The sequence below is a fragment of the Gobio gobio genome (assembly GCF_949357685.1).
Source record: "Gobio gobio genome assembly, chromosome: 7".
Lineage (NCBI taxonomy): Eukaryota > Metazoa > Chordata > Actinopteri > Cypriniformes > Gobionidae > Gobio > Gobio gobio.
Genome location: NC_137103.1, coordinates 36247970 through 36274695, shown reverse-complemented (window position 1 = coordinate 36274695; position 26726 = coordinate 36247970). Strand labels below are relative to the sequence as shown.

The window sequence follows — 26726 nt, the reverse complement described above, 5'->3', positions numbered from 1 at the left end:
TTGAAGTTTTTTTGTTAGATAAATCCTGTTATTCTTGTAAACTGGCTTCATCTTCATCATCTCTGGATCAGCGATACACATACAGATTTGGAACAACGTATGGATGAATAAAGAAGGATTAAAACTATTCTTCTGAAAAAAAAAAAGTATGATTAAAACCAACATCTCATTCTCATTCATAAGCTGTTTACCTCTATCTCTCTGTGTGGATGAAATTCAGTGCTCATGTTGGAAAAGGCACTGTAATTATAGCTGGTTTTGCACATTATACGTACTAATTATAGGTTATTCAAATCACTTGACAGATAATGTTTTGATTAGTCAAGAAAGGATGCACTACATTCATGGATATTTGTGGTAAATGAAAACTCACACATTGAGAATTATTGATGACTAAATTAGATCAGACTAAATACCTTTTTATGTTATGAATATACAATGTGCCACCATATGATCTCTATCTATACATATAAAAACTAAGAAAGGTAGAGTGAGGGTCATAAAACAGTGTATAGAAAAAAGGAGAAACAATCAGATTAAATACGGAGAAAATTGAGACTTTTACTACAGACCTAATTAATCTCACGTCTCTTTTTGAGTTTGGAAGAAATCTCAACAATGCCACACATTATGCTCACATTTTCAGAAATAAGATTTGTTTTAGAATTTAAGTCTCTTATGCTCACCACGCCTGCATTTATTTGATCAAAAATACAGTAAATACAACAATTTTCAGCATCATTACTCTAGTCTTCAGTCACATGATCCTTCAGAAATCATTCTAAAATGAAGATTTGGTGCTCAAGAAACATTTATTATTATTATTATCAATGTTGAAAACACTTGTCCAAACAGATATTGAAAATGGAAATCTTTTGTAACAATATAATCACTTTTGATTTATGCATCCTTGCTACATAAAATTTCTTTAAAAAAATTAATTTTACGAACACCAAGGTTAATGTATTGCAGGATCAGCACACTTTGTTTGTCTTAGAGCAACATTCTTATTAAACAAGGATATCTGTTACCCTACAATACATCCAGTCTAAAAGTGTGGAGTGAAAGCTGAGCCAAAAATATATCTTAAGATTTGATCAATAGTTGTTATTGCAGGCATCACTATTATTGATCATACTTGATGTTAGTGATTTCAACAAACTCCTTATCCTATGTATTAAACTATAGTGCAGCAATTGGGTTCATTGATGCCTCAAAATGTGCAGCTTGTTGAGGAGAGGTGTACTATTACTTTTCTACGTGATCAGACTTACGATTATCCCCTGATAGGCAATAAATCAAGTTTAAAAATCCCATAGACTTGGGATTGAGAGGAAGGGACCAAGCCGTATCTCGGGACCAGAATGTCATAGTGGTAAGCATTATTTATTATTATTTATATATTATTTTTGCCTCTTTTGGACCAGTATGCAATCAACCACCTTATATATACTATTACATTTTACTAGTAAAACCAAATAAATTATTTTTGGTTTTAGAGTAGGAGGTGATATCCATCAACAAATAACTGTCAATGGTGAGTGCATTGAAGTTGTAGATGAATACAAGTATTTAGGAACAGTTGTTGTTGCAAAATTAACATGGGGTGTTAATACAGGAGCCATTTATAAGAAGGGGCTGCATTCTTGAGCATAGCTCTGTTAAATAAATTCCTGTGATGTCATTGTACACCTATGGCGGAGATTCGGCTGTTGTGAGAGGGATGTTGGTGTCTAGGGTGTTTAGTGGCTATACACTCACCTATAGGATTATTAGGAACACCTGTTCAATTTCTCATTAATGCAATTATCTAATCAACCAATCACATGGCAGTTGCTTCAGTGCATTTAGAGGTGTGGTCCTGGTCAAGACAATCTCCTGAACTCAAAACTGAATGTCAGAATGGGAAAGAAAGGTGATTTAAGCAATTTTGAGCGTGGCATGGTTGTTGGTGCCAGACGGGCCGGTCTGAGTATTTCACAATCTGCTCAGTTACTGGGATTTTCACGCACAACCATTTCTAGGGTTTACAAAGAATGGTGTGAAAAGGGAAAAACATCCAGTATGCGGCAGTCCTGTGGGCGAAAATGCCTTGTTGATGCTAGAGCTCACCAAAATTGGACAGTTGAAGACTGGAAACATTTTGCCTGGTCTGATGAGTCTCGATTTCTGTTGAGACATTCAGATGGTAGAGTCAGAATTTGGCGTAAACCGAATGTGAACATGGATCCATCATGCCTTGTTACCACTGTGCAGGCTGGTGGTGGTGGTGGTGTAATGGTGTGGGGGATGTTTTCTTGGCACACTTTAGGCCCCTTAGTTCCAATTGGGCATCGTTTAAATGCCACGGCCTACCTGAGCATTGTTTCTGACCATGTCCATCCCTTTATGACCACCATGTACCCATCCTCTGATGGCTACTTCCAGCAGGATAATGCACCATGTCACAAAGCTCAAATCATTTCAGCATCTTTGGGATGTGGTGGAACGGGAGTTTCGTTCCCTGGATGTGCATCCCACAAATCTCCATCAACTGCAAGATGCTATCCTATCAATATGGGCCAACATTTCTAAAGAATGCTTTCAGCACCTTGTTGAATCAATGCCACATATAGAATTTAGGCAGTTCTGAAGGCGAAAGGGGGTCAAACACAGTATTAGTATGGTGTTCCTAATAATCCTTTAGGTGAGTGTAGCCTATATGGTGTATGTCACATGATGTTTTGGTGATGGTTCATGTTCATTGTTCCTTGTTCACAGGGGCGTAAATTTTATCTAACAGTAGGGGGGGACGATAAACATGAAATTTCTCAAGAGCAATTTTTGAAGGGGACACAAATAATATAGCCAAAATCGTACTTGTAAGGATATGTGTACCACAAAAAAAAATTGTGCTTATTTGGCGTTTTGGTGCACTGAAAAATTATCTAATGTCCGTTTTTCTTTTCTCTGTCATTTTATCTGACCAACAACACAAAGCAATAGTTGTTTAAATATGAGTAAGGTTCACCACACAGTCATATTATTTAAAATTATCTTGCATCCTCCACATAGTATTTTATACTATGATATTCAGATCTTTAGATATTCAACTGCAGCAAGCCTGATCTGCCACTTATTATCATATTGAGCAAAACCCAACACAGATCTGACAGAGCGTCGCGCGCATATACTTTAAATTTAGAATTAGCGCCAATTCGAGGGCGGGTTGCTTGAATTATGGGTTCATTAGCCTATTATTCTTAATGAAAAACACAGCAAGAAAACAGTACAATGACACACTCCCTTAAATAGGCACTTTTACATTTCGCTTTGAAACCAAAACTTCCGCGATCATCTTGTCTGTCAGCTGTTTGCTCTAGTGATGAATGAAATCTGACTCTCGTTGGGCTCGTGCTGTATTGAGCAGACACGTTTAGTTTTTAATTGTTGTGTCTGTTCTCTAACTAAACAAAATTATTTTATTACTATAAAAATGAAAACAACGGTGGCCCGGGGCGGTGCCGCGGTGGGCAAGTGATGCTAACAGGGTTTTGCCTAATCTGTATTAAAGAGAAAAGAGTCACTTCATCTGATGTTTAAAGTTAATAAAATAGCATTGACAGCTTACTGGAGTTTCACAACTGCTGTCTGAAGAGCTTTGTTCTCTCCCCAAACTTGTGGTAGTTTTTTACGTTCTATGGGTATCGTTAGTTGAGGTGCGCGGTGGATCAAACCACTGTGGGGCAAGGGGGGAGGGGGGACTCCAAATGTTTCTAAACTTAAACGCATTTTTTGTCCCGTTTGCTTTTGTATTGTTTTACTACTTACACATTTATTTTAAGTATATATCATTATATTATTTACAATACTCAGCATGGTTTTTAGGGGGGGACAGCCCTCAGATTGGGGGGGTCCTGCCCCCCCCCCCCCGTGATTTACGCCCCTGCTTGTTCATGTTTTAGTTTATCATGTTCTTGCTTTGTTTTAGTGTCATGCACTTCCTGGTTTTGTCATGTTTCAGTGTCATGTGAATCCCATGCCCTCATGTGATCTTGTGTCTTGTCCTGTCATTGGTTCATTGTCTCATCACTGTTCACAGGTGTCACTTGTCTTGTCATTAGTCTGTGTGTGTATTTAAGCCCTCATGTTTGCCATGTGTCTTTGTCAAGTATTGAATGTTGTAACCCGCTGTTGGTGAGTTTTGTTATAGTTGAATGCCAAGTCCTTGTTTTGATTTATGTTGAGATTTGTTTAATTGTGAATAAACTGCACTTGGGTCCTTCAACTTGCCTCCAGTGGATCTACTTGTTACAGTGTAATGATCAATGTTGTGTTGTAATCTGTTTGTTTGTTCATACCTGTTCATGCCTGCTATTGTCGACTGAAGGGTGCCACAGATGCAAAAAAGATTTTCCGAAAGGACAATAAACTAAGCTAACTAACATTTGGATGGACAGATATTCTCATCACACCTTCTATGAATGGCTGAGTAGGCAGGGAGGTTAAAGACTCAAAAATCCATTGAGGTTTCCTCATGTTCATCTGAAACCTGCTCACAGCACAGACAATGTTTGATCTTTTGTTTTATTGATCATGCGGTTGGGGATCTGTTTTAATGCGTGACTTGCTTCTGCAGATTTGGAAGGACAGAATAAAATTGGAGAAAAGTCACGGGAGGAGGCAGTGATTGACTGATTATGCTGTCCATCGGCTAACACTAGCTGTTCTGGAAATCAGCCCAAATTAGACAGTTTTAGTAATGGATCGACTAATTACTAAGTAAACAACTCATTCACTTGCACATCACCACTTTCGGTCACGTTTGAATCAAAATTCACGGATTATCTGTGAATGATACTGTTTTGAGTAACCATTCAGCTCTGTTAAATTAAAGCTGCACCTCCAGAAGATGAGACTTCTGTGTTTGCCTAACACTGTGGAATAATAGTCGTATAGGAAGAGAAACCGTTGTAACAAATCAAAGCTATACATAATATGCTTGTTGCTGTATTATTTCTGAATCAATGTAAATGTAAGATTACATGATGAGACTTTGATGTGACTGGCTTTTAATAAATAGTACACTATATTGCCAAAAGTATTGGGACACCCCTCTAAATCATTTAATTCAGGTGTTCTAATTACTTCCATGGACACAGGTATATAAAATCAAGCACCTAGGCATGCAGACTGCTTCTACAAACATTTGTGAAAGAATGGGTCACTCTCAAGATCTCCGTGAATTCAAGCGTGGTATCGTGATAGGTTGCCACCTGTGCAATAAATCCATTTGTGAAATTTCCTCATTACTAAATATTCCATGGTCAACTGTTAGTGGTGTTATAACGAAGTGGAAGCAATTGGGAACATCAATTCAGCCACGAAGTGGTACGCCACGTAAAATCACAGAGAGGGGTCAGCACATGCTGAGGTGCACAGTGTGCAGAAGTCGCCAACTTTCTGCAGAATCGATAGCTACAGACCTCCAAACCTTTGTGTGGCCTTCAGATTATCTCAAGAACAGTGCGTAGAGAGTTTAATGGAATGGGTTTCCATGGCCGAGCAGCTGCATCCAAGCCTTATATCACCAAGAGCAATGCAAAGCGTTGGATGCAGTGGTGTAAAGAGCAGTGGAGATGTGTTCTCTGGAGTGACAAATCACGCTTCTCTGTCTGGCAATCCGATGGACGAGTCTAGGTTTTGCAGTTGCCAGGAGAACGGTACTTGCCTGACAGCATTGTGCCAAGTGTAAAGTTTGGTGGAGGGGGGATTGTGGTGTGGGGTTGTTTTTCAGGGTTTGGGCTTTGCCCGTTAGTTCCAGTGAAAGGAACTCTTAATGCTTCAGCATACCAAGACATTTTGGACAATTTCATGCTTCCAACTTTGTGGGAACAGTTTGGGGATGGCCCCTTCTTGTTTCAACATGACTGCGCACCAGTGCAGAAAGCAAGGTCCATAAAGACATGGATGAGTTTGGTGTGAACGAACTTGACTGGCCTGTACAGAGTCCTGACTCAACCCGATAGAACACCTTTGGGATGAATTAGAGTAGAGGCCAGGCCTTCTCGTCCAACATCAGAGCCTGACCTCACAAATGCGCTTCTAGAAGAATGATCAAAAATAAACACACTCCTAAACCTTTTAGAAAGCCTTCCCAGAAGAGTGGAAGCTGTTATAGCTGCAAAGGGTGTGCCAACTCCATATTAAAGCCTACGGATTAAGAATGGGATGTCATTAAAGTTCATGTGCCTGTAAAGACAGGCGTCCCAAAACTTTTGGCAATATAATGTATGTCAATATGATAATGGAACTATAAATATTATAGTATTGGTTGCTTATACTGTAACACCGTGTCATGGTGTAAAGCAAATTATATAATCAAATTTAAGGCACTGATGTTTGAACGACCACTGGCTCTGCACCCCTATACCTAAACTCACAGCTTCAGACTTAAGTGCTCTCCTGAAGCATGCAAGTGAATGGCGTCTTGTGGTGCTATCTCATTTTCTAAATCATTTTCTAAAGCATACTAAATCATTTTCACAGACCTTTTGACTGTTCCCCTTCAGGCGGAATGACCTGCCTAGCTCAACCCGAGTCTTTTGAGTCCCAATTTTTGATCCATTAACATTTTTTATTCTATTTCTATTGTATCTATTTTTTCTATTTATTAAAAAAAAAAAATGTTTATGTGTAGTGGTAGATTAGCTGGAACTTGTCACTGCACTTACATATGATTGCTTTTTTTTTTGTTGGTTTAATTGCTTCTATTCTCCTCATTTGTAAGTCGCTCTGGATAAAAGCATCTGCTAAATGATTAAATGTCAATATAATGTTTCCTCTGATTTTAACTCATAAACTGTGTACCCTTACGAAAAAAAAGTTTATTCAAGTGAAGTCCTAAAAAAATAAGAAAGCATACTTTCAGTTTTTATGAACTCCTCAGAAATATTCTTGATGTACTTTTGAGAAATATACTTCAAATTGCCCTAAGGTATACTTGACTTATACTGACAGAAAAGTCTTAGTATATTTGTTCTACGTATACTTGTACTCAAACATTTGATCTAGATATACTTAAAAGTATAATTAAGTATTCTGGACCCGCTTTATATTAGGTGGCCTTAACTACTGTACTAACATTTTAATTAATCATTTGATACAATGCACTTATTGTGTACATACATGTTTTTACATTGTACTTGCATTTAAAAAAATACCTGCATGTAATTACATCTGTAATTAATTTCTGTAGTTACATTTGTAATTACACAGTTGACACTTCCCTTACACCTAACCCTACCCTTAAACTTACCCATACCACCACACCTGTCCCTAACACTTTAATTAAAGTGGATTTAAAAACCTTTCTCTTTTTAATTTCCTTTTTTCCTTAGCTCCACTCTCAGCGAATATATTACATCCAAATGTGTTCCCACCCAGAAGGCTTCAGATCAAGAAAGAACCCACTCTTGGTCATTATGACCATCATACATTTTGCACCCAGTAATGTTAAACAAGAGATCTTGACCTCGCAGTCATTATTATTGATTATGTCCAGAAGGCACTGGATGAACAAATTGCTCTCACAGCACAACTGTTAAAGACAGCAACCTTCCGTATCACATGTTCCTATACAGAAATCATTCCATTTTGCCAATTTGGTGCTAAAACATTTCTTATCAATGTTAAAAACAGTTGTGCAGCTAAATATTTTTTTGAAAACAATGGTACATTTGGTGAATAGAAAGTTGAAAAGAACATCATTTATTTGAAATAGAAATCTTTTATAACATTATAAAAATCTGTAGCGTCACTTGATTAATGAATTAATTTAACTAACTGAATAAATGTCACAGTAATGTTTAGTTTGTTTAATTTTCATGAACTTTTAGTTTATCTTCAGTCACAGTAATAGTCGTTCTTTTTCAAAGACACTCATTCAAACAGCACACCTGTTCGCCCTTGAGTTTGTTATCACTTTGTATTTTAGTTCCTCCTATTCTTCAGTTCATTGTCAGGTATTGTCTTGTGTTACGGTATTGTAGCATCTTCCTGAGTTTGTTTTATTTAATAAATACCTTTGTTTTGGACCTTTTGAATCTTCCTCTGGACCTAAACATTACAATAGAAGTATTTCTTTAAAAAAAAAAAAAAAAACTTGCTGACCCCAAACTCTTTAACAGTAGTGTATATAAACTCAATAACAAATCACAAAGATAACATCAAGGGACATTTTGTCTATCCTTAGTTGTCTGTCAAGGGACAAAACAATCCAACAGGCACAGACACAGATGTTTTGGCAGATCCAGGCATGTTGTAGAGGTTAGAGAGGTTGGAGGTTTAAAGAGACCAGACAAACCAACTGAGCTTAGTCTTTAACTTGATGGATCATCTACTGTCAGATTCTGAAGTGTTCAAGAGTCTTTCTCCTGATCTTTTACAGGTGAAAATCGAACTGTGCCACAGGTAATGTTTTCTAAGCAGCTTCCTGTGCTATAGCTACTTTCCCCCTCTTCGCTTCCTTCACTGTTATCTGTCCAGTCAGAAAAAGACAGTAAAATGTCCTCCTCACCTAGAATCCAGAAGCTACTTGCGTTGTTTAAAAAGAAAAATACTTATATACTTATCTTATAGCCAGTTAAAAAAATGTTTTACAAATTTTTTGTACTAATGTAATAGATATACTGATTGTGTCTGAGATTATTGACTGAGCCTCTTTCTAACTTTATTGATGCTTATGACTTCCGGTGATACTGTACAGTGATGTCACATCAGTGTCAACACCTTTTTACGGAGATAATTGACAGGACAAGACTTTAACATGGTTGTGTTTTCATCCTGTCACATGTTCCTTTGTCTTAGTTTCCCTCCACTTGTTTGTCACCATAGTTGCCCTCGTTATTTATGTTCGTTTCAGCTGTTCAGTTAATCATCTTGTTTCAGTTTGCTATTTAAGTTCTTCCCTGTTCCTCACTCTTTGTCTGGTAACCATTATGGTTGAGTGTGTTTCCCGTGTTGTTCTTACATGTTCCTGAGAGTTTACATTAAAGTTCATGTTATATTTGGATCTCCTGAGTCTACTGCCTGTTCCTGTGCAACCCACCGTGACAGATTACCAGACCAAGACAGAAAGACAGCAGCAAGATGGGCATTCTGCTCACTCCTTGTGACCCGGCTGACCTGCTTATCGCAATAGCACAAGATGGCCGGCCTATCGGAGTATGTGGAGGAGTTCCTCGACTTGGCCCACCTGGTGCCATGGGGTGATGGAACGCTGAAGGGCATCTTTTGGACTGGGCTGGATGACCACTTATTTCGCCAGGTACCAGCAGTAGCGACCACTTTCTCCCTGGCCCAATATCTTGATTATGTGCTGTGGAGAGTGGTTCTTCCCTTACTGTTGGTGAGGTTGATAAGGACACCACCACCACTCAGCCACAGTCACCCTGTTCCACTTCAGTCAAGATGGCCGCTGCCATCCCTGCATCAACTTCACCAGAACCAGCAGATGAAAACTGGCTTATCAACTTTTGGACGGAGATGCCTCCAGTCCCCACCGAGTGTCCAGTGATGTCCCCTGTCTCTCTCCAGAGCCCAGTGACGTCCCCAGTCCACGTCCAGAGCCAAGCGACATCTCCTGCCCCAGACCAGCGTCTAGAGAGGGCTGAGGCCCCAGACCAGTGTCCAGAGAGGGCTCCAGCCCCAGACCAGCGTCCAGAGAGGGCTCCAGCCCCAGACCAGCGTCCAGAGAGGGCTCCAGCCCCAGACCAGCGTCCAGAGAGGGCTTCAGCCCCAGACCAATGTCCAGAGAGGGCTTCAGCCCCAGACCAGCGTCCAGAGAGGGCTCCAGCCCCAGACCAGCGTCCTGAGAGGGCTCCAGCCCGTGACCAGAGTCCAGAGGTTTCAGGGTCTAGCCAAATGGTCACAGTGCCTCCCGTCTCCAGTCCAGAGTGGGCTCCGCCTCCCATCTCCAGTCCAGAGTGGACTCCGCCTCCCGTCTCCAGTCCAGAGTGGCCCCCTGAGCTCCCTGAGCCTCTGCGGTCCCCTGAGCTCCCGGCACCTCCGTGTCTCCTGTGTTGGCACCACCCTGGAGGCTTCCCAGACAGTCAGGGCCCAGATCACCTGCCTTGGTCCTCTTGGACTCCAGGGTGCCCGCCCACACTCCCTGGTTTGTCTTTCTACGGCGCGAGGATGCTCCAACCCGGAGGGGGAGTAATGTAACATGTCTGTTTAGTTTATCTTTAAGTTGTGTTTTCATCCTGTCACGTGTTCCTTTATCTTAGTTTCCTGCCGCTTGTTTGTCACCAAAGACGATGGGTGCTACTGAAGATGCAGTTATGGGTAATTTGGAATACCAATATATTCTTTTTTTTCCCCCAGTGGGGTCAAATACTTGCCAAACTCACAAACAAAAATAACTTTTCATGCCAGTAGTTTCCATTTGAAAATATATTTTTCAAAAATAATACAGCAACCAGAACATTTTGTCTATCATTGTATTTCTTATGACCAGCTGTTGTTCTTCTTTTGAGACCCTTAGTCAACAAAAGTTTGGTAACTATTTGAGTTCTTTTAACAGGAAAATCAAAAATTGTCTTTTTAGTTTAGTGTGGTCAGTTTTTTTTTTTTTACACTTACTTTCTTGCCAAAACGGATGTGGTGTAGAGCGCAGGCTCGGCAGTACCCCCAGGCCTGCGAAAGGCGTTGGGGGTATGTGGCGAGCAGCGAGGCTGAGGGACCGTGAGAGCGGGACGAGGCTGCGGTCATTAGTGATGATGAGCGCCAGCTGCGTGCCGTCGGCCTCGTGTCTCAAGGAGGAGTGACGGGAGTATAAAGGAGGAGTGACGACAGTGAAGGACGAGAGAGGACCAGGCCTGGATTTTAAGTTGTGTTTTGTTTACGTTATGTTATGTGTGTGCGCGGCAGTCGTCCGTGAGGGGCTGCCGCTTTTACTTTCACTTTGTTCATTTATTTCATTAAAGTCTGTTGAATATTCGGCGGTTCCCGCCTTCTTCTTCCCACACGAACAAACTACGTTACAAAATCCATAGAAATTGAGTTTCTTTTGATTTTCCTCAAAAAAATCTCCACAGAATTATCATTATTAACACATCATCCACCTTCAACTGTTCAAGGAAAGCAAGTACCCAGCATACATAGGAAGTCTTTCAATAGTCCTTGAAAAAATCCCTGACGTCAAGAAGTTGCCTGAGAGAATACCAAGATTGTGTGAGTCTAAGCAGAGGGTGGCTAAAGAGTTTGGATTTGTTTAGCATTTGTTGGTCACTATATTATTAGATTAGATTAGATTAGATTCAACTTTATTGTCATTACACAAGTACAAGTACAAGGCAACGAAATGCAGTTTAGGTCTAACCAGAAGTGCAATAGCAGCAAGTGCAGGATATACAACGTTTGCATAAGTGCAGGACATGGATATGTACTGAGTATATATAAATATGTCTATAAATAGAGAGATGGTTATTACTATAAACAGAATTTACAGGTGAATATGTACAGTGAATAATATACAGATGGTTAATACTATAAACAGAATTTACAGGTGGATATGTACTATGAATATAATATAATATACAGATGGCTATTACTATAAACAGAATTTTACAGATAGAGGTATACAATGATATGTTAGGCTAAAATTAGGAATATGGCAGTGGATTAAGGTAGTGCAATAAATTATGGACAGAAGCTATCCGAAAAAAAAGTGTAAAAGTGCAGTGGAAGTGATTGCATATTACAGTTAGAAGTACGGTGCAAAATACAAATGTAAACAGTAGGTACTGTAAATAACAGTCGGCAGTGCAAATGAGCATAATCCAGTTACGGTGTGGTAGTGCAAAATGAATAAGTAAACAGTTGTTACTGTAATAAAGAGTCGGTAGTGCAAATAACAAAGTGAAGGTGGATGTGAGGTAGGAGAGTTATCAGTATATGAGGGGAGTGGATCAGCGGGGGTTTGAGTTCAATAAAGAGACAGCTCTGGGGAAAAAACTGTTCTTAAGTCTGCTGGTCCTGGTCCGGTGGATCCTGAAACGCCTGCCGGAGGGCAGGAGAGAAAACAGTCTGTGGGCTGGGTGCGAGGAGTCCTTGAGGATGCTGCGAGCTCGATGCAGACAGCGTTTCCTCTGGATGTGTTCGATGGCAGGCAGTGGAGTCCCTGTGATGCGCTGGGCAGTTTTCACCACCCGCTGCAGTGCCTTGCGCTCCGCAACAGAGCAGCTCCCATACCATACTGCGACACAGTTGGTCAGGATGCTTTCTATTGCGCAGCGGTAGAAGTTCACCAGGATAGCAGAGGAGAGCTGATTCTTCCTCAGTGTCCTCAGGAAGAAGAGGCGCTGGTGAGCCTTCTTGACCAGGCTGGAGGTGTTGGTCGTCCACGACATGTCCGCTGAGATGTGGATCCCCAGGAACTTGAAACTGGAGACACGTTCAACAGCCATTCCATTGATGTGGATGGTGTCGTGTGTGCCTCTTGACTCCTTCCTGAAGTCCACGATGAGCTCCTTCGTTTTGGTGGTGTTGAGGAGCAGGTTATTTTCGGTGCACCATGTGGCCAGGTGCTGGATCTCCTCCCTGTAGGCAGTCTCATCGTTGTTGCTGATGAGCCCAATCACCGTTGTGTCGTCCGCAAACTTGACGATAGAATTAGATCCATACACAGGCTTGCAGTCGGAGGTGAAGAGGGAGTAGAGAAACGGACTTAGCACACAGCCCTGTGGTACACCAGTGTTGAGTGTGATGGATGTGGAGCAGGTGGATCCTGAACGAACATTCTGGGGTCTGTCAGTTAGGAAGTCCAAAATCCAGTTGCACATTGAGGTATTGATGCCCAGGTCTCCAAGTTTGGCTATTAACTTGGTTGGGATGACAGTGTTGAATGCTGAGCTGAAGTCAACAAACAGCATGCGTGCGTAAGTGTTCTTATTGTCCAGGTGAGTGAGCACAGAGTGCAGTGCCATGGAAACGGCATCCTCTGTGCTCCTATTGCTGCGGTAGGCAAACTGGTGTGAGTCCAATGTGGATGGTAGAGAGTCTTTTAGGTGTTCCAGGACCAGCCGCTCAAAGCACTTCATGACGATGGGTGTGAGTGCTACAGGGCGGTAGTCGTTAGGGCACCTCGGGTTAGAGTGTTTTGGCACTGGCACAATGGACGTGCGTTTGAAGCATGAAGGTACAGCTGCTTGGGCAAGAGACAGGTTGAAAATGTCTGTAAAAACCTCAGCGAGCTGCTCCGCACATGCCCTGAGAACACGACCAGGGATGTTGTCTGGTCCAGCAGCCTTGTGCGCGCTGATCCGGCTCAGTGACTTGCAGACATCTGTGGAGGAGAGTGTGATTGGTGGGTCAGCTGAGGGTTTGAGCTTGGTGGCAGTTTCTCTGTTGTCTCTTTCAAAGCGAGCATAAAAGTGATTTAGCTCGTTCAGGAAGTTGACATCAGTGGCTGCGGGGGTGGAGTGGGGGGGTTTGTAGTCACTGATGGCCTGGATGCCCTGCCACATGCGTCGAGGGTCAGAGTTGGAAAAGTGACCCTCTATCTTTAGCTTGTAGCAGTGCTTGGCCTTTTTGATGCCCCTCTTCAGGTTAGCTCTGGATGCGCTGTAGGCTTGTGCATCTCCTGATCTGAAGGCAGTATTGCGTGACTTCAGCAGGAGTCGCACTTCCCTGTTCATCCATGGCTTCTGATTTGGGTATGTGGTGATCTGTTTCTGGGTTGTAACACTGTCAATGGTGGTATTGATATGATCCAATACAGAGGAGGTGTAGGAGTCAATGTCCGTGTGAGCGCCACTGGTGGCTTGAGAAGCAAACACACTCCAGTCTGTGTGTAGAAACCTTTCCTGGAGTGTGGAATCAACCCCCGCAGGCCACACCTTGATGGTCTTTACTGATGGCTTCACACGGTTGATGAGGGGTGAATATTTGGGGATGAGGAACAAAGAGATGTGGTCTGACTGTCCCAGGTGGGGGAGGGGTGTCGCAACGTAAGCACCAGCCATGTTTGTGTAAACATGGTCTAAGGTTTTGTTTCCTCTGGTGTGGCAGGAAACATGCTGGTGAAACTTGGGTAGCACTGACTTTAAGTTTGAATGATTAAAGTCACCTGCAACAATAAAAGCAGCTTCCGGGTGATCAGTCTGTTGTTTACTGATGGCTGCATGAAGTTCTTTCATAGCAAGCTTGGCATCAGCATCCGGGGGAATATAGGCTGCAGTTATAATGGTGGAAGTGAACTCTCGCGGCAGATAAAACGGTCTACATTTAACCATGAGAAACTCGAGGTTAGCTGAACAATGACTCCCAACAATAGCAGAGTTTGTGCAATATACATCGATTGTTTGTGCAATCGATGTATATTATTCCATATACATCGATTTATTTTTGATTACTTGATATTTTCAGTGTAAAACGACCTTATAATTATTCCTGATATTAAAAAGAGAAATGTCTATCATCAGTAAGCTTTGATAGTGTTTTGATTTGTGATGTGAAATTCCTTTTAATTCAGTTCATTGGTCTGGAAATGCTTTATGGCCATTAACCACACACATCTGTCATGGCAGTGAGCTAATAGCTTCATTAAAGTGCAGCACTCTACCTACAGCATTCAGCCAGTCACCTGACTGTAGTAAAAGGTTGTCATTTTGTCACACTTCTACTGTCCTAAAGAGCATGTCTGTCATTTGACACTGACAGTGTGTCATCTTAAATGAAGTTAGTGAGCTAATTATTCTAAAAGAGGATTCATGATAATGAGCATTTTTGTAGAATATAAAAGAGAGGACAGTTCAGCCATTCTTTCTTCTGTGGAACACAAGATATAATATATATATATATATATATATATATATATATATATATATATATATATAATTATTTTTTTTTATTTTTTTTGGCCCTACAGTGAAAGTCAATGGGGTTCAAAGGAATTTGTGACTTAAAATTGGAAGTATTCTTTATAATACCTACTTTTGTGTTCTGCAGAATAAAAAAAAAAGTCTTCTTATTCTACAAAAAATGTCTCCTAATCTGCCCTTTTGTTCACAATTATGTCATACAATGCAGTATGTTTAAACAAATAAGAGTGCATTTGAGTCTGGAGATGGATTTTGCTTTGATCTATTGAAGCCTGTGATTGTTCAGATTGTACCATAACAGAAAACATAAGCATCTTGGTTCATTTTGCTGTCTTATGTCAGTCTGACTCTGAATTAAGGCACCTAAACAGGACTGTTTTCAAAAACTTGTTTGTGGTGGCCTCCAACCAAGAGTAGGAAATAGTTTGTCACAGCTGAAGTATTGCTTCCCAATTTGGCTCTATTTAATCGAAACTGCCGTGTTTTGATACACGTGTTGACTTTTTTTTTTCTACGCTCTTCTTTTTCAGATGGGTTGTAAAGTGACCGTCTTGCTGTTCATCTATTTCCTGGCTACAAACTACTACTGGATCCTGGTGGAAGGCTTGTACCTGCACAGTCTCATCTTCATGGCCTTCTTGTCTGATTCTAAATACCTGTGGGGCTTCACTTTGATTGGATGGGGTGAGTATGTCATGGTAGTGAATTTCTTGAAAGACGCAATTTATGTATATTCCTGTTTCTGTTGGGTTTGTAACATTTCTTGGACAATGAAATGCTGCTGCTACTGGGTTGATGTGCTGAGTTTCTAGTTTTGTTCATGGACAGTTGGATGATATGTAATTGTACTCTCTTCAAACAACAAGACCAATCATTTTTTCACTTATATTTTCATTTTGGCTTCATATAGCTTGCTGTTATTGAATATTGTGTGTGTGTGTGTGTGTGTGTGTGTGTGTGTGAGAGAGAGAGAGAGAGAGATACTATGAGAGAGATATTATAACAACATCTTGTGCTTACCAATGCTGCATTTGATCAAAAATGTATTTGTAATTTCTTAAAAAAGAAAATAACTGAATGATATGATGTGCATTACATTTAAACTCTTAAACGCATACCTCAGGCTTTTAGTTACCCGGGACATAATTCATTACCCTCCTCCTCATTCATTTTTTAAAGTTCATCAAAGACATCAACCTTCTTAGTATGCTTCAATCAATTCATTATAAACAATGTAATAAGAAAAAAGTAATAAAATTCTAAAAGAATGCCATTTTTTTATTTTTATTGTATAGGGTCGCTAAAGGCCTGTACACACCGGGACGAATATCGTGCGTGCTTATCGCCAGCGTTTTTCGTGATGTTTTTACGGCGCGTCTTGAGTGTTCACACCCAAGTGATTTTCACTGGCGATGCGCCGAGTGAACGTGCACATTCAGTAGATAGCGCTCCCGGTACACAAGGTGGTGCTGTGGCCCTTTGCGCTTCTGACACTTGCTTGTTACACAGAAGAAGAAGAGAGACAGTATTTACGTGCTTGCCATAACCATAGATATATTATGTCTACGGCCAAAACCATTCACACACTTTTTGCTAACTGGCAAGCAACATTAGCAGCTCATCTTCTTCTTTGTCTACTTACTACTTCTTCGTCGTATCAATGTGTGCTCTACAAGACCGTTTTGTGCTTGAGCGCCACCAAGTCGTGTTTTACTGTCACTTCAGCAGCTCCAGGCACGTGAACAAAAGCGCTGATCTTATTGGTCGGCCAGTTTTTAACGCGCCGCGTCAAAATAAAAATTTTATAAATGACGCTTTTACGCCTGGCATTTTGCGCGTCGGTGTGCACACTCACATTGGCGCCCTTTGTTTAGTCAAGAGGCATTAAACGTCGGCGTTAAACGCACGCGAAAATTGTCCCGGTGTGAACAGGCCTTAACGATGTAAAGTAAAGTATATTTTTTTCTGCACAACAATAATTTAATCTTTGATGACTGAATAAGTGCAATTGTCCTTTATTCCACAAGGTTGCAATGTCTGATACACAATGATGAAGTGATGTTTCACTCGTAGTTACCACAGGCAGAAAACAAAAGAATAGGGAAGTGTCATCAGCAAAACTTGAAACGGTTTAGCAATTTACTGCAGAGCAAGTACTGAACGCAATCAGATATTAGTGTCACTGTCACTTAATGGTGGATCTGATTTTGGAGATGTTGAAAATTATAGTTTTGAGATGTACTGGAAAATAAGCTCTGATGAGGACAGTGACGATGGTATTAAGCATCTGCTCAAACTGAACCCTTTCAAGCTCCAAAAGGTAACAAAAGATGTTTTATTTTATCCTTCTAATTCTGCCCTACAAAGGCAAAAGACCTTAACTCGCTAGAGTGTGGAACTGAGAAAAAGGACTTTAAAGATTTGTAGTTGTCCAGCCAAATTAATTATAGGTAGGACACTGGAAATCTGGCAATTAGATGTATTAGTAATGAAAATTATCTACATCAAAAAATCGTCAGCAAAAAGTGAGAAGTCACACCAAGGTAAATGGCAGTAACTTCCATATTGTCAATATTTGGTTGCTAAAAAACACAAAATCTTTATAGTAACACCTGTATAAAATCTAGTGATCATGGCATTTATTTTGGATGATTTATAATTGCTTTTTTATTTTGAGCAGCTTGGTAGCCTATTCATTGGATAGCTGACTAGCCTATTTATGCTATAGGCTGCTGCTTGCTAAATGAAGTAGATTGCAATCTATCTAATTTGTTAGTCTAATGCATCTTTTGTTTTACACAATTTTACCTTGACCTTGATGTCTGCGTTTCAAAGCCATCTCATCCATCATTTTCCTTCGAGAGCAATGGGCCATCCTTAAACGCTATTAGTAAAAACAACCACTCAGCTATTTGTTTTACCTACACTTTTATTCAGGTATTGTGTGTGTCAGAAGTGCTTCAGTGACAGATATGACGCAGACTACACCACAATTTAAATGCAAACTTTAATGGACAGTAAAACAAAGGCAGAACACCATAACTTCAAGGCCGGCACTGTAACTTCAAAACAATGGCTAAACAATAGCAGAGTATCTAAACTCAATTTGAGTGTTACAAAACAAATGCAAATAACTCTTGGTTTTTGGAAGTTACTGTTAAGACAACCCATTATTTCTCGATAAAACAATGGAATTGACTCAAGATACTTATCCACATGATAAAGGAGGTCTTGAATGTCCCAAAAATATCAATAACTACTGTCAGTTACTGCATTTTTCCTTTGTAGGGCAGAATTGTTACTTTAATATCAGGAGAGTTGTATATTATCGCGACAGGTTGAGTTCCATCCATGTTAGATATAGATCCCTGTCGCTAAAGACCATAATATGTAATAATGATTGGCGAAACATTCATGCATTTAAGGGTGAAGTGTATTATAAAATAAATATACTTCCCTCCATGAAATTATATTAGGCTATGTTGACAAATGGAATCACATTGGCCGTCATTTACAAAACAAACGTGCAACAGAAATTGGGCGTGCTGTCGTTTCCATGCAAAAATTACTATTACAATAACATTTTCATTATTAAAAATAAAAAATAGAGTATTTAAGAATAAATATAACAATATAATAATAAACATAATAATAATAATAATAATTCTATTTTACAGACAACTTATTTTACAAAAAACTGCAGGGGTACCTGTTAACATGTAGTTAACATGAGCCTATGACTAAAAATCACTAGAAAAGGATTTATTATAAAATATTATATTATTGTTATTATTATTATAAAAATCGGTGTTATCAATTTCTTAATTTTTGTCAGGAGGAATGCAAAATCAAGAATGAGTCTATGTCTTTAATATGAAATATGAGCCTCTTATGCATCCACTGTGGGGAAAAAACTCCTGTACACTGGACAAAAACATATGGAACATGAACACAATAAACACATTAAAGGGTTAGTTCACCCAAAAATTAAAATTAGCCCATGATTTACTCACCCTTAAGTCATCCTCAAGTCATTTATGACATTCTTCTTTCAGATTCTTCTTTGTCCTAGGATTGTCGAAAAGGGAGAAAACGGTCCAAAATCGCCTGGGATATCTTGTAGTGTGTGGCGGGCTTTAGATTGATAAATGAGGCCCATTGTATATAATAATACACATAATAATAATAACTTATTTTACAAAAAACTGCAGGGGTACCTGTTAACATGTAGTTAACATGAGCCTATGACTAAAAATCACTAGAAAAGGATTTATTATAAAATATTATATTATTGTTATTATTATTATAAAAATCGGTGTTATCAATTTCTTAATTTTTGTCAGGAGGAATGCAAAATCAAGAATGAGTCTATGTCTTTAATATGAAATATGAGCCTCTTATGCATCCACTGTGGGGAAAAAACTCCTGTACACTGGACAAAAACATATGGAACATGAACACAATAAACACATTAAAGGGTTAGTTCACCCAAAAATTAAAATTAGCCCATGATTTACTCACCCTTAAGTCATCCTCAAGTCATTTATGACATTCTTCTTTCAGACGAGCACAATCAGAGTTGTATTAAAAAATGTCCTGGCTCTTCCAAGCTTTATAATGGCAGTTAATGTTACTCTGTCCATAAAAGTGCATCTATATCCATCATAACTGCTCCACACGGCTCCGGAGGGGTTAATAAAGGCCTTCTGAAGCGAAGGGATGCGTTTGTGTAAGGGAAATATCCATATTTAAAACTTTATAAAGTAAAATTTCTAACTCTAATTGAGTTTGACGTCTGACGAGCGTCATGACTGGTGTGCAATGTCGTCAGACGTAGCGTAAGCATTTTGAACTGCGAAAGGCACAACACTTTTTCCGTAATTTGCAGCCTTTATGCTTTCATAATCGCACATAAGCCAAATCGCGATTGCGGTTCGATTTCGAATAATCGTGCAGCCCTATCAAGTAGCTGTATAAAAGGAATAAAATAAATAGGACTAAACAAAATATACCATCAAGATAGTCTGGACTTTGTCCTAGGATTGTCGAAAAGGGAGAAAACGGTCCAAAATCGCCTGGGATATCTTGTAGTGTGTGGCGGGCTTTAGATTGATAAATGAGGCCCATTGTACTTCACCGGCATACACACCACACAGGAAACGCAATTTACTAAATTGACTTTGCCATGAATAGACGACGTCACCATGTGAAAACCCGGAGCAAACCAACAATGAGGACCATGGAGAAAGAGCAAGAAGAGGTGTTTACTGAGAAGGAAACCACAGGAAGGAAGTAAACAGAGTAGCGGACAAAACAAAAGCGTCACTCTTAATAAGCATATGAATCATTCATGATCTGTGCTTGACAAATGCTGTATTTTGTATTACATGGTGCTCCTAAATGTACTATATTCTGTATTTTTGGATCCAGTGCTGGAGTTCTTCACTCCCTCTCCATGCAGCTTCTACAACTGAGTCATTTTTCTCCAAGCAAAAGAGATAGCCTGCAGAGAGATTGAGCAACACCTAATATTCACTGTTTTTTTCTTTTTCTTTGATCTATAGCTTGGGAAAACATTGTATTTATGTGGTGAACTGTTGGAAACTTTACTGTACACTCACCTAAAGGATTATTAGGAACACCATACTAATACTGTGTTTGACCCCCTTTCCCCTTCAGAACTTCCTTAATTCTACGTGGCATTGATTCAACAAGGTGCTAAAAGCATTCTTTAGAAATGTTGGCCCATATTGATAGGATAGCATCTTGCTGTTAATGGAGATTTGTGGGATGCACATCCAGGGCACGAAGCTCCCGTTCCACCACATCCCAAAGATGCTCTATTGGGTTGAGATCTGGTGACTGTGGGGGCCATTTTAGTACAGTGAACTCATTGTCATGTTCAAGAAACCAATTTGAAATGAGTTGAGCTTTGTGACATGGTGCATTATCCTGCTGGAAGTAGCCATCAGAGGATGGGTACATGGTGGTCATAAAGGGATGGACATGGTCAGAAACAATGCTCAGGTAGGCCGTGGCATTTAAACGATGCCCAATTGGCACTAAGGGGCCTAAAGTGTGCCAAGAAAACATCCCCCACACCATTACACCACCACCACCAGCCTGCACAGTGGTAACAAGGCATGATGGATCCATGTTCTCATTCTGTTCACGCCAAATTCTGACTCTACCATCTGAATGTCTCAACAGAAATCGAGACTCATCAGACCAGGAAACATTTTTCCAGTCTTCAACTGTACAATTTTGGTGAGCTTGTGCAAATTGTAGCCTCTTTTTCCTATTTGTAGTGGAGATGAGTGGTACCCGGTGGGGTCTTCTGCTGTTGTAGCCCATCCGCCTCAAGGTTGTGCGTGTTGTGGCTTCAAAAATGCTTTGCTGCATACCTCGGTTGCAACGAGTGGTTATTTCAGTCAAAGTTGCTCTTCTATCAGCTTGAATCAGTCGTTCCATTCTCCTCTGACCTCTAGCATCAACAAGGCATTTTCGCCCACAGGATTGCCATTTTGCTTAAATCACCTTTCCCATTCTGACATTCAGTTTGGAGTTCAGGAGATTGTCTTGACCAGGACCACACCCCTAAATGCATTGAAGCAACTGCCATGTGATTGGTTGATTAGATAATTGCGTTAATGAGAAATTGAACAGGTGTTCCTAATAATCCTTTAGGTGAGTGTATGTTCTGCAGTGTGACATGCCAATCTCCGTCTAAAAGCTTTTAAATGGTCAAATGGTTAAATGTAATTGTATTATAATTATTGTGCATGTAGTTTTCTTTTTATGACCTTGTATTACTTGGGAGACAATATTTGTGCTATTAAAGGGGTCCTGAACTGGCTTTTTTATTTTTTTTATACTGTTGTCTGAGGTCAACTTATGACGTTTGCGTGGTTTTTACATTCAAAAACATCATAATGAATAAGAAATAGGCTTTTTTCTACCATGGTTTTGAGACTAGCTCCTGGAACGCTCGGTTTTTATGGGCGTGTTGCACTGAAGACTTGGAAGTAAACACCCACTGCTATGATTGGATAACAGTTTTGCATATTATAATGAGCTTCGACTCCGTCGGTACATGTTTTGTACAAACGTTTTGAAAACGGCAACCGGAATGATTCGCCCACAGCAGGGCTTGCAATATGTCTTTATCAAACAAACACAATGATTTATCTTTCATCCACCAGCAATTAATTGGAATATTATTTGTATTGCTTGGCCCGCCCGATCGGTGGATAAAACCGCGAACCGCATCACTAACTCACTCACACACACACACACAAGCATCTGCAAAACTTGCGCGATTGTATTTTTCTTTCAAATATCAAGTCAAGAGAGTGAACAAAGCACATCATGAAAGGCATGCTATTTCACTATTTAAGATAACCCGTCAGCAGGCCATAATACATTTTGGTTGCCTGACTTGAAAACACATAACCCCGGGACGTCGGGCTTTGCGAGCCCTGGCCTATACATGTTCAAGTCTGACCCCCAATCGCAGGACAATGAACCAACAACACCTCATACTCCAGCCTGTGACAGCATGGTAAGTTATGTTTAGTTAGACATGTACACATAATCAGTAGATATCAAACGTTCTGTAACAATGCAATACTGTCACATAAAAAAACTATTTTTTACTCACATAAGTGTGTTGCATCATTCCTGTCAGATCCAGCACACAGCATCGTTTTTTAATCTCATTCTGTCTGCAAATCCAGTCTCTTGTTTACAAACGAATCCACAGTGAAATGAAGCGAACAAACGCGCAATGTCTTACCCACGTGAGCTGGAACTTCATTAAAAATAAAGTTCAACCATGCTTTCCTAATATTGGAATCTAAATGAAGTGCTGCGTTTATTGCTTGGAAGTTCGATCCGGTTTAGCTTCACGTAGGCCTATGTTATTTATCTATGTCAGGCACGAGTGTGTGCTGGGTGGGCGGGTCTACAGAATCAGGCTTTCCTGATGCGGCGATTCACTGCTCTCTGACGTCAGGGGGACGCACATTCGCAGATCAATCAATTGCTTTTCTTTGACTAATAAGGACGTTTTCAGCTCTGAAACTTACAGGATATTCTTTCTTTGATATTTATAAATCAAAAGCTCAAGGGAAAGTTGATTTCTCAATTCATGACCCCTTTAAAAAAATCACACTGCAGGTTCCAAATGAACTAATGAAGACAAAAAGTTGAATAAAAGTGGTGAAAATGAAAATAAATTTTATTATATGATTTTATTATAATTAGTATTTACAATACTTTTAGCCTACCTTTTTAAAATATTTATATAAAAATGTTTGACCTCAATATCCTTATGCATTGAGATATACTGTAAATATACTGTAAGTCTTCTAATTTGCTTGATATCATGTCATTAATTATCTTTCTCATTACACATTCCTCGGCTGAAAAGATAAAAACTTTACAAAATAATAATCCAAGTGTTTTGTGTTTTTTTTAAATGTGAGTTTTAATGAGCTCTGCCTCTGAATATCCCATGTTTCAGCCAACTAAACCGTATCACACATGCAATAACTTGCAGGGATGTTTGAGATCTAGATATTAACAAGGTCTCAATACATAATTTCTCATCACCCTTCCTATTTGAACACGATGACTAATCTTATTATAAAAGATCACCTGTCTTAACCGTTCTCTGCATTCAGTTCATTGGTCAAAGCAGCAGATAATTCAACAGGGATGTTGTTAACCCCCCGTTGTATATTCTGAGGCTGTGAAGGTCTTGTTTATATAGGGAGGTAACGCTTTCTTTCTTTTGCTTAGCATTATAAGACATACAGATGCCCCCATCATAGAAGGCTGCCTTTGAATATGTATCTTATGTATTCCTTTGAGAAATGTCTACATGGAAACCAATAAGCTATTATTTATAGCAAGTGGTATTCATACCCTTTGCTCCGCTCCCACACGGAGAAACTGCACAATGATAGCTCACTGCAGTTTGTTTTGAGAGGTTGCTTCCTTTTCAAGTGGTTTCAAGTTGAAGTGTTCTTTATTTATTTGTCATTCCTGTTTGATGTGTTCCTAGTGGAAGGGCAGAGATCGGAGTACCTTTGATATGCAGATTCCCTGTTCTGGGAGAGGCTGCTCACTACATTCTCATGAATGTGTTTGTCATGGCTTATTAATGACCAATGGGTTAATTCTGTGAAAGTACTGCACAATAATGCCACGTTGATACTGTTAATCTAATGTTAATGAGGGGAAATGTTCCATCTTTAATGGATAAGTGATGTAATTCATGTTGTGGATTTGAGCTCCTTCTCCTATCTTTCAATGTCTATAGAAATGCCACAATGATGATATCTTACATTAAGGATTCATATTTATTTGATGGAACCATTGCTAAGGAAAGGTAACTGAACCATGCTGTGTGATGCAATAATTATTATGGCAAAGGAAATTTTTAGTATTAGGGCCCTATCTTAACGATCTGAGCACATGGTCTTAAGCGCATGCCGCAGATGCACTTAGGGTGTGTCGAATCCACTTTTGCTAGTTTAACGACGGAAAAAAAACGGTTGGCGCACCAGGCGCATCGTCCAAAAGGGTTGCACTCTTAATGAGTAACGTGCAAAAAACCAATTAGAGTCTCATCTCCCATTCCCTTTAAAAGCCAGTTGTGCTTGCACCATGGCGGATTTGGACTTAACGCTTCTCCAGAGAGGAATCCTTTTATTTTTAATATTTAAAAATGTTTGTGTGCTATTTTGTTTTCAAAGCTATGATTTTTTTTTTTTGTGGAAAAGGAGTTAATCAGGTTGGCTGTGCACATTTCCTTACAGTGCATCATGAATTTGAAGCTAGGTTATGATTCGATCTAATATAATGTATTAGGATTATTTATTTGATTCGTTTGGGTTATTGTATTATTTTCAAAAAAATAGCTGATAAAATATATATAATTAGAGACAATTTGCACTATAGTCGAATATTGACAAAATAATACATCAGACTTTATATTATTCACTATATCAAAATTCCATTTTGGCATAAGTGGTGTCCATTTATTTGGGTACAAATGTAAATGTTATTATTGGTTAAATAAAATAAAGGAAAATATGTTGTAGAATGAATACACATACTATTGATGCATTTTTACACCTCTACTAGTAAACGACAAAAATGTATTTTGAATGTGATTTAAGAGCTACAGCTCAAAGATTTACAGCAAATAATGGTTTCAATTTTGTCAAACAAAACCAATGTATAGCTTCAGAACACTTTAAATATAGTGCATAAGTTGTATGAAATACTTTTATTTTGCTTTTTATTTTATTTTTCCCCCCTTAGCTTGACATCGCTAGCTTGGTCCTACCAGACTTTCATTTGTACAGAGAGTCTGGCCACTCTCCATTGACAAGCGTTAACTTCCTTGAAGGCGGGTACTCTGTTGAAGTTTAAAACTATTGAATTTGCCCAGAGCCACCCTGGATCTGCCATAACCAATCGCTAAAGTTTGTTCGTTATGTATGTCATCTTAACTATCGCACAACATCAATGTCATCACTCCCTCTGTTCGCTGATTGGACCGGTTAAAATTTGATTGGAGAAAACCAGAGCATATACCGCAATCCCAGACGGAGTACTAAAGGAAAATGAAAATTGAGCGGAAGTATGCAGGAGGGCGGAGCCAGGCTATGACATCACCTGGCCACTACCTGGTTTGGTTATATAAAAATAACTGCATGAATATTCTTCAAAATATTTTATTTTGCATTCCACCGATGAAAGAAAATCATTGAAACAACAAGAGTAAATGATGACTGCATTTTCAGTTTTGGTGGACTGTACCTTTAAGAATGGATTCAGTACAAATTGAGACAGTGGGCTATTCATACACTTAGAAATGCAGTTTTATTTTAGACTGACTACTCACCTACTTTTTCCTGATTTACCAGGAAATGTCCTAATGTAACAGCATTGGCAGCTGGCAGGAAGTCTAAATCTTGGACTCATCATCATTATCTCATGACTCGGCTGATCAGATCATACCAAACAGAGGTTCGTTATGTGAATGGCTATCTAGAGTTAATGAACGGCTCAAGAGTTGAATAGTTTGACTTCACAGCCTCAGGGAAGTCTTGTGACTCGTCAAACGAACACACATATCCTGTGTGCAACAGGCTAACAATACAATAGACACAGAACTCTTTTGCTGACTTCAGCACACACACACACACACGCGGTTGACCACGTGAAGTTCGAACACGCAAACACACATACACGGAGAGCGCTGAAAGAAGACAATTCTTGCACAACACGTGTTACTTAAAACATGGGACTTAAAGGGGCTATATGCGTTTTTCTGAAATTTAAACTCGCGACTGACACTTGTGGCCAAAAAACAGAACTGCTCTCATTTTCTGCTCGCTCTCGCAGCGGTGGTGACGTCACATCCGCAGACAGCGCGGGAAAAGACGACCCGCCAGAAAATAGGAAAAATAGGAGACAGGCTTATAGGTGCACCCACTGTGAGCGGACAAGGTGTCAGTATGCTCATCAGGAGATGTTTGAGTCATAAATGGTAAAATAAAAAGGCTATTGTTACGTTTATTTTGGGGAAAAAGTTGCATATAGCCCCTTTAAAGAACTGTTTTAATAATGTTCAAATATATATAATCCGTTGATTTCATGTCTTTATACAATGTATTAGAATAACTAGGATGTCTACTGTTGCCAATCAAAACCTGTATGCCAGTAACTGTGATAATCTTGTATATCTGGACGCGCAAATCACAGAATGACCGTTCTTAGTATCTCTGTTATCGCGAAATTATGACTAGGCCAAATTTGGTTCAAAAATCAGATTTTGATGCATAA

General features: G+C 39.6%; 1 protein-coding gene across 1 annotated transcript in view; it reads left to right on the top strand.

Moving 5' to 3' along the window:
- The window catches only part of pth2ra (parathyroid hormone 2 receptor a), a gene marked incomplete at both ends in the record, with an annotated part of 105744 nt that overhangs the window by 30264 nt on the left and 48754 nt on the right, over positions 1–26726 (top strand). Inside the window, one exon of the mRNA XM_079821800.1 lies at positions 15395–15548. Within this exon, the coding sequence (XP_079677926.1) occupies positions 15395–15548 (154 nt within the window). The remainder of the gene's footprint in view (positions 1–15394; positions 15549–26726) is intronic.